Below are 13436 nucleotides of genomic sequence, written 5' to 3' on the forward strand. Positions count from 1 at the left end.
GAGGACAGGGGCAGAATTCATCAGCTTCAGCAGGAAGAAAATCAAACTCACTGCCAACTATTTTCAGCACAAATGTATGCCACTGCCTTCAGGTAAGAAGCATATCTGGACTTTCCTTGGTCATTCCTCAGAGTACTGCTTATCTGTGCACATTCAGCATGCTACTTTTAACTAAGGAATTAATGAAGAGCACACGGAGACCAAGAGCTTCTTGCAAAACATAGTGGGGGTGAGCAATTGGTGCTTTCAGATTGGAGTGGTAGCTAGTGGCAGTCTAATTCCCTATAATTTTTATTTTAGAATAGGTAAACAATGCTGTTGGTTATGTTAAAAAAGTATGATTTACCACAGCAAAAAGATTATTTGTACTACCTGTTTTGATAAATAGAATTGTTTGGGATGGTCAGATTAACTTGCAGATGTGAAATTGAACTCCGAGGATATAAAGAACCAATAGTTTCAATTACCAAATTAAAACCTTTTAAAGAGGAACAAATGTGTGTCCTACAAAAATGCACTTACTCATCTGCAAAATAAGAGACTAAGAAACTCAATTTTTCAACCTAGAAATATATACCTGCTGGTCCAGCAAGAACAAAAGGAATAGTGAGTCATGTTCACCATCATGATCTATTTTACCACTACTTTTGTCTAAAAGCATGGAACATCCTGTAGATAATAAGCAATTCAGAAGCAGTTAACAACAGATTACTTTTATCTCTTCAGCCTACGCAAACAAATAGTAACCAAAATAAGTCTTATTTCTAACTACTTCTTTATACAGACATCATACTGTAGAACTGAAACATTGATCTAAACATCTACGAATAAAGCAAATTGTTAATATTCAGAAAATCTGTATGTTTCTCCAAATGGTGCATTTAACTTCTAAAAGGAATGAGTAGTTTCCCCCCATGGTTTTGATTTCCAAGATTTTCTTCTACATTTTAGAAATCCTTTTTATTACCATAATTCAAAAGTCTCTCTGAATTACCTGACTTAGCTGCAGATCTGAAGAAACCCTACTCATCAGTCAAGTTCTGCAATACTTGAGTCCAATATCTACAGGTATGTTGTTTGCAACAAGACTGGGACGAGTTAGCAGCAGAATGTGGAAGAGAACACAACAGCTTCATAAAATGTTCTAATCACGACCTTGGACTTCCTTTGCCCAGTCCCTCAGGCAGTCCAAGTAGCCAGACGCAGCTTTCACCAAACAGAGCTTCTAGAAACCATGTCTTGTGACACCTCAGGTTGTCTGATCTACTCTTTCCTGCATATTAGCTCCCATGGAGCTAATGGATGTTCAGGAAGAGCAATCTGAATTGGTAATTCAAGGAGGATCACCAATGCCACATTAAGCACTTATGTGGACACTTCAATTCAGAACTAAATTTGCCCTAATGAATTAAAATAAAAGGAATGAGTTTATGAGCTGCATAAACATCCACCCAAGGGTTTATGATATTATAACTAATTTGTTTCATATTCATGATTTAAATAATTCAAGTTACAATGTATAAACAAGCCCTAGAATAAACAGGACTTAGACCAAGGTTTCTATGAAACTGTTCTTCATCAAGCTATCTTTGATTTCCAATTCATAATTTGTGTTATCCTATTAAAACTCTGTATACAGGGCAGTTCAGTTTCTCTTTCTAGCAACTATTTATTATTCCTCAACATACTAGCCCCAGTATCCCTGGAAAGAGCTGAAGTTAATGGTTTTGTCTGGGTGATTGCCATCCATGTTTCAGATCCCCGCGGACCTGGAATTCTCATCTCTGCTGCCAATACCCCATACATCTAATGTATGTGCCTTTTTAATGCAGCTCATGGACATGGAAATAAAGGGCAACTACCGTGATTAAAAACCCCCATCAGATCAGACCCACTGGGCTGCACGCTCACATGACCACACCAACCCATTTCCCAATCACAACACGGGTCACATGTCACAGCAGGACTCGCTCGAGGCACTGCCATGCTGGCCTCGGGGATTCCTGCTTCATTTCCCCCCTGTGGGAAACACCGAGCAAGAGCAAAACAGTGTTCTAGGAATGAAACTTCCTCAACAGCACTTCTCAGGAAAGCATCACTGTGAAGACAAACTTCCTCATGGCTTCATGTCACTGTGAAATGTTGTGATTTTCTCCTGTGCCTTTATAAAGGCAAAGTGAAAACCCAAAGAACAAAAGCCAGCGGTCTGAGAAATACTAATTAATATCCATGCTTCATGTGCAATCTAAAAATAAAATGCAGCTTCAACACATTTTGTTGCTAAATGAAATCATGCTAAAAAGCCTTCAAGGACATAGTCTGATGAAGATCCTCCTTTCATGAGTCATGGCAATAGAAGCTGAGCATATACAACAACTTTTTACATAATAATGAACTTATTCTGAACACACATCTTCTCTCCCTGCAGCCAGGTATTCCATTATTGTTGATTTGTAGCCAAAACACTTAAAACATTTCCAGTGGAAGTTGTTCTCTAACCCATATGTCATGAAGAAGCTTATGCTGTGAAAAGCATCTATTTTCAATAGTTTCAATTTCTAATGGATTAATTGTATTATATAATTTTAACATGAATGCACTGTTGTAGAATTATGTTGCAGCATTACAGTTTGGGTGGCCTCATATAATCTTCACACAGCCACTGGAAATGCAATTAGCATAAAAACCAAACAGCCTCATTAAACATCTCTTTCCTGTAAGAAGGGACACATTTAGAGGCCTCGTTTCACACGTTCCATTACAGCTGGCACAGGGGTAAGACAATCCCCAAATGCATTTTTCAGCCCAGCTAAGCAAAGCCCACTTCTTAAACCCTGGAAATGTTCTGCAGCAGATCTCAGGAAGACATAGTGACACTGCTCTGTAATGAAATACATGCTCCCAGGGGAGTGATTGTTTCCTCCATTTTTGAACTAGGAGCTTCCAGTTGGCAATTCAAGTTTAAAAATAGACAATTGATTTCACTGCCTTCCTTGTACAAATCAGATCTGCTACTTCCGAATGTATTTCCATTCTTTTAATCTCCTTAAAATGACAAATCTGAAAACGCTGACAATTTAAAATACCAGTAATAGAGACACAAACATCAGTCATCATTTTCCCATGCTGTTAAATTTCTTCTACCACCCTAAGCTTTGGGTTGTTTATCTAATTGTGAGAGTGAAAATGACCACTGGCTTTAAAAATCTCTGTGAATCCTTGGTTCCACAGCAATAAGCAGATACACAAGATAGTTTTGCTCCCTCTGTAGAACGGCAAAAGGGGAAATTTTTTACAAGTTGTCTACAGTTTTGCATGAATTCTGGTACATTTTTCTGGCCAATTTCTCAAAAGACATTAAGAAAATGTCAATGCATACAAAGAGAAGTCATATGCAATTCTAGAATTTCTTTTTCACTTTCAAAATTCAGAATACATCAAATGTGAAGTTTTGGATCAATGCAGAAAATAGAACTAGGTATGGATTTTAATTTTTTTTAGTCTTTGAACAGAAGCACTGTAATACTTTAACAGACTTAGGATACAAATGTTTTCCTGTCTACCAGGCCATTTTATATTTGAAATTCAGGTTTTTAACTATACTGAGTAGTATCTAGCTCCAATTCCAAACAGATATGTAAATTTGCATAAAACTCTTCTAAAATTCATCTAGAAAACACTGAAATATAATGATAACTTTTTTTTCATGTCAAAATATTTGCGTCATTCAGTGTGCATTCAGGAACAGCCCAAGTTCAGCAAAATGCTGGTTTTCTTCAGACAATAACATCTTGTGCTCCCCTCAAAAATTCACAGCACAGTGAACATACAGCCCTTTCTAACCCTGAAAAGTGGTTGTGCTGCTGGTTTTTAATAAAAAAGTGCTCTTTTTTAGCAAGTTTAGACTTTATTTTACAACAGTGCCATTTTCCTCTCTTCTTCCAAAATCTTGGAAATTATCAGTGATTTTTAGCAGTGCCTTAATAGTGTATGAGCTGCTCCAGCATAGCTAAAATACCTTGGACTAGCATCTGTATCACCTGCCTGCTGTTTCACTTCAGAACCTCTGGGGGTTTTACACAGAAGTATTAACAGGATTTGTCATGGAGGAGAACAGCAAGGACTCTGAGATATTTCAGGCTTCAGGGTGGCTTCAGACCCAGCTACCCTGGAGGGGACACCCTGCTCTTTCTCTGAGCATTGATTCAGAATTCAGAATTATATTTCCAAGTCATCAGAATATGAGTGTCAGGGAAGAAAAAACCATAATTGCTTCTGTTCTTCATATCTAAACCTAGAGACAGTCTGGCTTGAAAGTATAAGAGGAATTGTAACTGAAATATTAATACCTTTCACATGGGATCACAGCAGATATTAAATAAAATTCAGAAGAACAGAATGGGACCGTGAAGTGCTTTAAAACAGTTATCCTTGTTAGACAATAATCCAAACAAAAGCACTCTTTTCAATGAAAACAGAACCTCTGTAGATAGATGTCAATAACCTGGTACTCAGGAAAACCACACCAAGTCTCTCACCTCATAGACCACCTCCTCAGAAGTATGGGGCAGGGGTCAGGGCAGGTATGTCTGCAGGCTGTGTTTCTCCTTCATCTCCTCAAGCAAAGGTCTCACCTAAATAGCAGGACCAGTTTAATACCCTAAGGGTTTTATATGAGGCAATTACTGGCAAAGCAGAAGGTTTAAGAGAAGCGCTGGCAGTATATAATTGAATTTCTCCCAACTGGAATATTCTGGAAAGAAAAGTTCAAAATATTTACCTGTTATAGCTAGAAATAGTCAGCAGTAAGAATCTAGTGATCTGGGTATGGTTGATGAATAACAGTTTCTTTAACTGAACAGCTTTACCACGCTTTGTTTGCTTCTTGTTATTCATCAGAAACACTGAAAAATCCTTGCCTGTAAGTGTTGCCAATTTAAGCAATCTCCTCTGTTGACTGGGAGACTTAACTTATATAAACACACTGACATATGATTTTTTTTATAGAGCATCTTTTTTAAAAAATTCTGATTGGAAAAACCAAAGTATCAAGGTTTAACAAGTGGGAAAAAAAGATTCAGGCACAAAATTAATATATGTTTTAAAGGAGATTTTGGGAGTGAGGCAGCTAAAGGTTGGATGAGTCAACTTTGTTGTGGCTCACTTATTAATGGCTTGAGGGAGACTGAAAGCAAATGGAAGAGCATATTATGCCCATCCCAAAAAGTAAACTGAGAACATCCACATGCTGCTTGCTTTTGTGGCAGTATCCATACTATTTAGCTTAAATCTTTAGATCCAGAGTGCAGACCTCATCTATTCCTATTTAACAGAGCAACTGCTAGCAAAACAAGATTGTCATCTTCTGTACAGATAACTGTTAAAAATTACCTTATGTATAAAAAGTAAAACTAGGCAGAAGATCAATCCACAACCTGCCCTGAATGTCCTTTTTCCCCAAGCCAACTGATGATGCTTGGCTCACAATGGTTTGCTTTTAGGCTCTTCTGATATTCCGGTCTACTTCAGCCGCAGTCTTTATTCTTTCCAACTCCCTAGTCCTACACCTTGAGACAGGCTCTTGAATACCTATCTCAATTTTACCTAAGTCAATGAAGGTTTAAATGAAAGAGGAGCAGATCTTCCCTATTCTCAGGAGGGTACCCCAAACAGGAGGCTAGAAAGTTGTCGCCACAGAAGCAGGCGTGACACACAAAAGGCACACTATAATTCAGAAGGCTAATACCTGTTTATTACAACAGTGCACTGTCTTTTATACCCTCTACACAGCTTACACTTTCTTCATTGGTCACAATTCGTCAACATAACAATCATTGGCAGAAAGTTTATCCATCCCTATTCCTCCCAGGACCTTTCTAAAAATACTTTCCACAGTTGTGGGTTTTTTTTTCCTAGTTAGCTTCTTTTCTCCTTCTTCGCTTCTTGGTCTCCATGCCAACAGCCTTGGTCAGAGAATACTTCTCAAAACAAATCTCATTTATTAACCCTCTCTAACCCACAGACTAGCTGTGGGTCCTACTATAGAAAGACACAGTCTTATCTTCCTGTGGTCACAGAACAGGACGTGGCTCACTAGCTCACCCATGGGTTTTGGGATGGGAACTGTGGCACCAGAGAAACTGATGTGTGATCACTGCCCTGTGGAGGAGGATTGTAAGTATTTCTAGGAAGGGAAACTGGGACACAAATAAAGGGAGGTTTCAACGAACCTAGGAGTAAGGGCTGACTTCAAAATATTTCCTTTTCTCTCTTTAGCATTGATGGTTGCCATCTACTTGGCAACAGAGTTGCTGAGGAGCTTTCTTTGGACACATGTCTTTCTCTGCTCATTGTACAGACTACCAGTGGACATAACCCAAACATTGCTGAATCTTCTGCTCTTCTACTTACAGCTGAGCTTTCTTTACACCTCTTAATTTTTCACCATTTCCTACTTTTCTCTTGTCATTCCAGCTAGTGTCCTTCAAGTACAAGTTACATGCTTCCTTCTCCTTTTTGCCTGAGCACTGCAATTCAAGGAGTAAGGATGGCAGAAGACACACACACCAATTCTTTAAAATGAAGGCCACCAGAAAGAGGAAATGACAAAACAAGACATTTTTCTCTACTCAAACTGCTCCAAGCAGTTGAAACATTTCTTTTCTGCAAGGCTGCAAACAGTTGGCTTTTGATGAAAGCAGTGATAAAAAACCTTCAATAATATTTCAAGTAAGGGACAGAATCTATTTCCCCTCAAGCTTCTCTATTTCAGAAGCAGTTCCTTGTCCAAAACATCTAGAGGAAATGACATTTCAGCGTGTGTACAGCACTGCAATAAAACAGCAACACACCCAGGAACATTTTTCAAGTTCACAACAAGGTGAGCAGAAGAAGATCAAGGTATTTTAAAAAATGACAAAAATCTAGCAGACGAGACAGTCAGCTTGCTCTCTTGCTTTGCTGATTTCCAGAGAGCACAGTGTGGCTTTCAAAACCTTGACCAGTTTTCTAGAGATATCCCAGCTACATCCAGCCAAGGAACTGTGCTTGGGAATAGAAAACTCTGTTTCTTCCTGTCTTCTTCTGCCATGAGACTGCTCCTTCAGCTGTAAGAAACCATCCTCTCAACAGACAGAATCTTGACACTTAGAAGTTTGCCTGGTCTCCCAACTTTATAATATTTCTTTTTGTTGAAGGGGCCTTGGCCCTGCATGGAAATAAAGGTTTCCACACTTCATGTAAAAATCTTAACTAGGTTTAAAAAACATGCAGCATGACTGTACTTTGACTGTAGCATGAATAACAGTGTGGCAGAGTTTGGTTTCTTTGTCTAACTCCCTGTATATGGAGTTTCAGCACAGTTTCAGAGTTTATGTTGTATTGTGGGAGTCTCATCACCCATCAAGGAACTTTCAATAGAATGTTCTGTCATAAAATGATTTGCAGACTTGACACTGAAAACCACTTTGTGCTGGTGGGAACTTCACTTCTGTCCAGGAGAAGAATTACTGTGAGAATTAACTTGTTCCTGTTCCTGCTGCGGTGCACTGGTGTCCCTCACCATGTAATCTCCCATTTTTCTGAGATTACGCCCAGCCAAAGCCCATCTTTCATTCACAGTGCACATTTTTTACACCTTTTTAGCACACCACCTTCCAGCAGAAGAGGTCACTCAAATCAAACTCAATGGCTCATCTGGTGCTCCCCATCTCCTAACAGATCACCCTATCTGTGATCTTTTCTACCTGCTCTGGCTGCTTTATGAAATACCTAATAATGATCTTACAGAGAGACCAGTTGGAAGGCAAAGGCTTGAGATGGTTGCATCAAACCCATGACTCTTGCCTTTGTTAGCAAGTCGGCACCAAGGCAATGTCAGACTTTGGACCCGTCTGCAATGTTACTTCTGGGGCACCAAAACCATCGTAACCTATAAACACATAAACTCTACAAAACATGAACATTCTTTTGACCTTCTGCTTGTCAGAGACAATACAATAATGAAGATGGAGGGTGGGGGACTGGTTATGCTCAAATATCACAATTTGAGTATGGATGTGCTGAGAGAAGTCATATAAAATAACCATTGAGATCCTCCATCAATCAAATTCCGTATTGTCTCACTTTATGCAATTACCAGGTGTCAGAAAGTAACTTTTTCTATTACCTAAAAGGTTTTTTTGTTCATTGACTGCTGAACTGTATTTTAAAACATTAATCTCTGAATAAATAAGCAGAGTTTTTAGTCTGATAAAGAGACGGACACAAAATGTTAGCACTTGGAAATACCAAGAAAAAGGTAAGCTTTCAACCTTATACATCAGCCTGACTCTCTTTTTCTTCCTATCCTCTCCTGGAGAAGAATCTCCCATTAATTTCAGAGCAAATTTCATCAGATTAGGCCATGTGTTTTGACCCTTACTACTTTTGACATTAAAAATAATTGAATCCATTGTTGCAGCAAATAAGGGTCTAATAAAATACTTGTATTATTATCTATTTTTTTATATTACTGATGTTCTATGCAGGTGGGCAAACATGGGTGCATGCCTGTAGGACACAAATGGGAACTTTTTTTTCCCCCAAGTATCACATTTATCAGTGCACTAGAAGAAAATAAGCCTGTATTATGAAGTTTCATGCTGGCTCTCATTATGCCATCTCACAAGCTTGTCCTTTGATTTATTATAAAGATTAAATATATTTTCTCAGTGAGATCAGAGGTACCAGACAAGAGGTCATGGAAATGCTGGCAGAAAAATGCTAGTTTTCCACGTGTCAAATCTTTTGTACTACACATCCAAGGTTCAACCAATGTTTCTTAATCGCTGGGGGGTCTGGTAGGATGCTGGTGGATTCCTGTTCCCCAGGGCTGGGGATGATGGAAACTGTGAGGTCCCAGCTCTCCCACAGTCCACAAGTAAATCTCCATCCCTGCCTCCCACAAAGTGCTCAGCAAATTTGACATTCTTGTCAATTTTGCTGCAGTTAATAGCTGGGGAGCTGACAGGAATACCGATTTTGCAGAGCAGCTCCAGGATACTGTTAACTTACTAGAAATGAAAATTTTTCTAAAAAAAAAGTGAAAGGTTTTGGATTCAACTGAGATCAAACCCAGTACTGTGACTGACAAATGTTCCTGGAGACCCAGCTTTTAAATTGGTTTTTCAGGCACTGAACTCACTCTTACTAGGGTAGAAGATATGCTGGCATGTCTGGTAAAATTTCCTATTCCTCTGAGAAAAGAAAATACATGCCTTCAGTCTGATTTTAATCACTGTGTACTTTTCAAATATTTTGGTAATGGGGCAGATCTAAGCAGTACTTGTAAATGCCCAGAGTGGACTATGGAGCCATATTCCATCCATCTTCAAACCAGTCAGTCTAACCACAGCAGTATGCAGCTCAGCCTCATCAGCTGGAGGTGCAGAAACCATAACAATCAACAGTAGGCAAGCTCTGGCAACACATGGTACCTCCTGAACAGCCATGGTTATTCTGCCAGCTGTAACCAACCAAGCCAGCATGCTGAAACTAGATTCAAAGCAGTTGTCACCACAGTGTCCACATATCCCTAAGAGCTACATAGTTTTCATGGAAATCCTGCTCCACTGCACTACGGTTATGACTGATAAAGAACATGACAGACAAGTCTTTTGTTCTGCAGAAAGATGTCACTTTTGGTGACAATAGCTTCTCAGCTGTCAAGTCAAAAAATATGATCATCACTCAGAGTGATATAGCCATCTATTGCAATTCATTAGTTTTTTGGCTGACGAATCAGAAAGCAGCCTGAACAGCACACAATAAGGAACTAATTCAGGTACAAACCCTGAAAATACTTACTCTGTGCTTAAACTCATTCAAGAATTCACACTTAGTAAATGAGATGTCTCACCCCATTGTGGGCCATTTCCAGGAGTACAGGATCTGGGGTGCCACAGATACACCCAAGTAGTGCCTATAAGCTTCCCTTGTGCAATAAACAGGGCAGAAAAGTAACTGGATTGCAACTCAAACCTCTTCTGGCACTTGAAGGAGCAAGGTACTCACTGCTTTCTTTCTAGTTCTAGTGAGAACAATAAGAAATCTGGAGAAACTCCACGTTTTCTCACAGATAATCCAGGCTAAAGACTTGCAGGACCACATGTAGTAATTATTTGCCATCATGAAAGAACAAAGAAAAGAAACCTCCTAAATAGATTGCAAAGCTTTCACCACATGCATCAGTGCCTGGATCTGGGACTCTTGCTCAGACCAATTTACATAAACTCACATTTTTTTCCCATTTCCCATATTATTTAAAAAAGGGTTCTTGGAATTGTTGCAATGGCAACAGGAAGGGTGTGGCAGGAACTGAGATTTGGTTTTCTCAGAAAAACAAGGGACACATCATTCCTACCCAATGGAACGAATAATTCCTGGTTATGCAAGTTATGCAACACAATATCAAATTATTTATAATGTATTTTTCTCACTCCTTTATTAGCACTCACAGAAGCTTCAATGTGGCTAAATTGACCACTGGCATTATCTCTTCATACTGCTTTTTCCTTTATTCATAATCTGCTGAATCCATATTCAAAGATTTCTTTTGGGTTAGGCTCTAGCTCTAGTAGCAGAACCTGAAAATACAGCTTTGGTGAGCTGCTGTTTTAATTGTAGCGCACCCAATGTGTTGCTTTGGGTTTTTTAAAGAAAAACTTGGTAATAAAGTTAAAGATCTCCTCCTGGAATCTGATGAATCTCTCCAAGTCAAGCTTTAAGAGTTGAAATACATATAAACCGAGGTTGTATTAGAAATTTTCAGCCCTGATGAGCAAAAAGTTCCAGATTAATAAACCGACCCCAATCCAACAGTTACCTGCTGAAGTGTGCTTAAATTTTTCACTCTTCTTCTTCCTCCATTTCCATGGCTTAAAAAGTCTCCCAAGAGTGGCAAATTTGCTCCTTCTTCTGATTGGAGGCGTGTGAGTCCCAGGTACTAGAGAATCTGAACGCATTGCAGCCAGTCTTTCCACCTCTTCAGCTGTGATTTCAGCAAGAAAAAGAGAAAAGAAAGCAAGGTGGGAAGTGAAATAAATGCTTTAATAACTTATCAAAAAACCACACAGATGGCCATATTTTTTTCATGGACACAGAGAAGAGTAACAAAAGGAAAAAGTTGTAGTCCTTCTTATTTTAACATTCTTTTCTTTTGTTTTAGTTTTGTTTTCGTTTTAGTGAAATCATTAATCTACTGTAAAGAATAGTAGTAACAACAAGATTCAATAGAAACATGGGTTATGATGTTATTAAAGTTATGACTTTTAACGAATTGTTCTACATCACTTTAGACAGCTGGCAGTTCAGCCATCAGCCATTCCTGGGAAGGTGTGACAGAGACTGGGGAACAGAAAGCTCAAAAAAAGGATGCAATATAATTTAAAACAAATATTACACGTTCTTTTTTGTTTGTTTGGTTGGTTGGTTTTCTTGTTTTTTTTTTTTTTAATTACAATGGAAAGAGATACTCCCTTTAATTAATATATATTGAGAACAAGGACCTTGATAAATAATGACCCTTTGGTACCATTACTGTGTCCATTAAAATTGCTTGGGTTACAAAGAGGGGCTACATTAGGAACTCCCCAGTGAGAGAGAGGGTGCTAAAACACCATAGGATCATATTATTGGAAAAGATCTCTAAGATCGGGTCCAGCTGTTAACCCAGCACTGCCAAGTTCACCCCTAAACCACATCCCCAAGTGCCAGATCTACACATCTTTTAAATCTTTCCAAAGATGGTGACTGCACCACTTCCCTGGCAGCCTGTTCCAATGCTCTACAACCCCTTCCATGAAGAAATTTGCCCTAATATGCAATCTAAAAGCTCCCTGGTGCTACTTGAGGCCATTTCCGCTAATCCTACTACTGGTTACCAGGGACATGAGGCCAATCCTGGCTACACCCTTCTTTTAGCTAGTTCTACAAAGCGATAAGGTCCTCCCTGAGCCTCCTTTTCTCCAGGCTGCCTCAGATACTCATGATAAGACCTGTGCTCCAGAACCAGCCCTTCTCCAGCACCCGAGTGTCTTGTAGTGAAAGGTCCAAGTCTAGTCCCCTTTTTTCACCCCCTCATTGCCCTCCAATTCTTATGCTTAACTTTTAACATCCAAACTTTTAATTTTGGATCTTAATACATTCCCCAGTTAGACCTTTATTCCCTTGAAGAGGATAGAGCTTCTGAGCTTCTGTTCTTAAAATTTCAGTTATCTGCAATCTTTACCCTGTAATACATCATTATAGTCTTGACAGTGGAAAAAAATCAAAAAACCTGAAGAATTTAAATTACCCTTCCTACCTGATGAGAACAAGGGAAGTCTGGGGATGGTCATTTGACATAGTTATATTTCATGGTCCCCCTGTCTCACATTTGCAAGGCAAAATTTATGCTGATAGTTTTGGGAAATAACATCTCTGTCATCAGAGGCACAGAAAGATGAAAGCCAGGACCACAAAGAAAACACCAATAGAGGAAGGTACCAGCAACAAGAGAGGTTGTCTCTGTGCCACAGCTGCCAGGGATGCAAGAGGATCTCCCTGCCTTGGGTTGAAGCATGCAGCTCTCTCCCTAAAAAAAGCATCTGCATAGTTCAGTCAGCACACATGTGAGGGTTTTGTGTGTGGTTTATTGTTGGGCTTTGGGATTTTTTTTTTAAGTTGTTGTCAGTGTTTGTTTTCTGTTTTTTTTTAAGGGACATAATTTCCCAGACTTGTGTTGTAATATGTGACTGCCACTAACATGGATTTGAGTGGTTTGCACACACAGTCTGGATCCATAAAGACAGGATGCAGATTTGTCACCTCTCCTGCTCTGAAGACAACAGCCCAGTGTTTCTATTCACTTCTAATATTTTAAATATTAACCTCAGGCATGAGCATGGGCTCAGGAACCTCAGCAAGAACACTGCTTTGAAGGGATGAGCACGCCCACTCCACACTGACAGAATCACCAGAGATTTTGGCTGGCGAAGTCTTATGTATCTCAATGGAAATTTTTCCGAGGTTTTAAGTGAGCCAAATTTAGATTGGTTTTCATGGGAACAGCCAGAGATGCATTTCTAACACTAAGGAGGTTTCATTATCAGAACTCCACTGAACTACTATTTGAGTTCCTCAGTTTTTGCAAGAAGGTTGGTTATTTTGTTATTGTTCTTTTGTTTGTTTTGAATGTTAACATGCAACATAATCCTTTTTCCTGTAAAATATCAATGCCAGATACAGTTGCCTGTAACTTTCCAAAGAAAAAGCTAGGCAGCAAGATAGAACGAGCCCAGATGTTTCAGTGGAAGTGGTTAAAAACTGCTATTCTTTGGGGTAATGGAGAGAAAGATAGACATTTCTGAGAACATCTCTTTTCAATTTAAAGCAGAGGGAATAAAAGATAATCTGGG

The 13436-nt window shown here is 39.1% G+C and overlaps 1 protein-coding gene across 8 annotated transcripts in view; it reads right to left on the reverse strand.

The window, feature by feature from the left end:
- Positions 1–13436, reverse strand: part of PHACTR1 (phosphatase and actin regulator 1) — a 303608-nt gene that overhangs the window by 109727 nt on the left and 180445 nt on the right. For all 8 annotated transcript variants that reach the window (XM_033071845.2, XM_033071811.2, XM_033071816.2 and 5 more), the window contains one exon: positions 10865–11029. In XM_033071845.2, coding sequence (XP_032927736.1) covers positions 10865–11029 — 165 coding nt within the window. The remainder of the gene's footprint in view (positions 1–10864; positions 11030–13436) is intronic.

This window comes from Catharus ustulatus, chromosome 1 (assembly GCF_009819885.2).
Source record: "Catharus ustulatus isolate bCatUst1 chromosome 1, bCatUst1.pri.v2, whole genome shotgun sequence".
NCBI classification, from domain to species: Eukaryota; Metazoa; Chordata; class Aves; order Passeriformes; family Turdidae; genus Catharus; species Catharus ustulatus.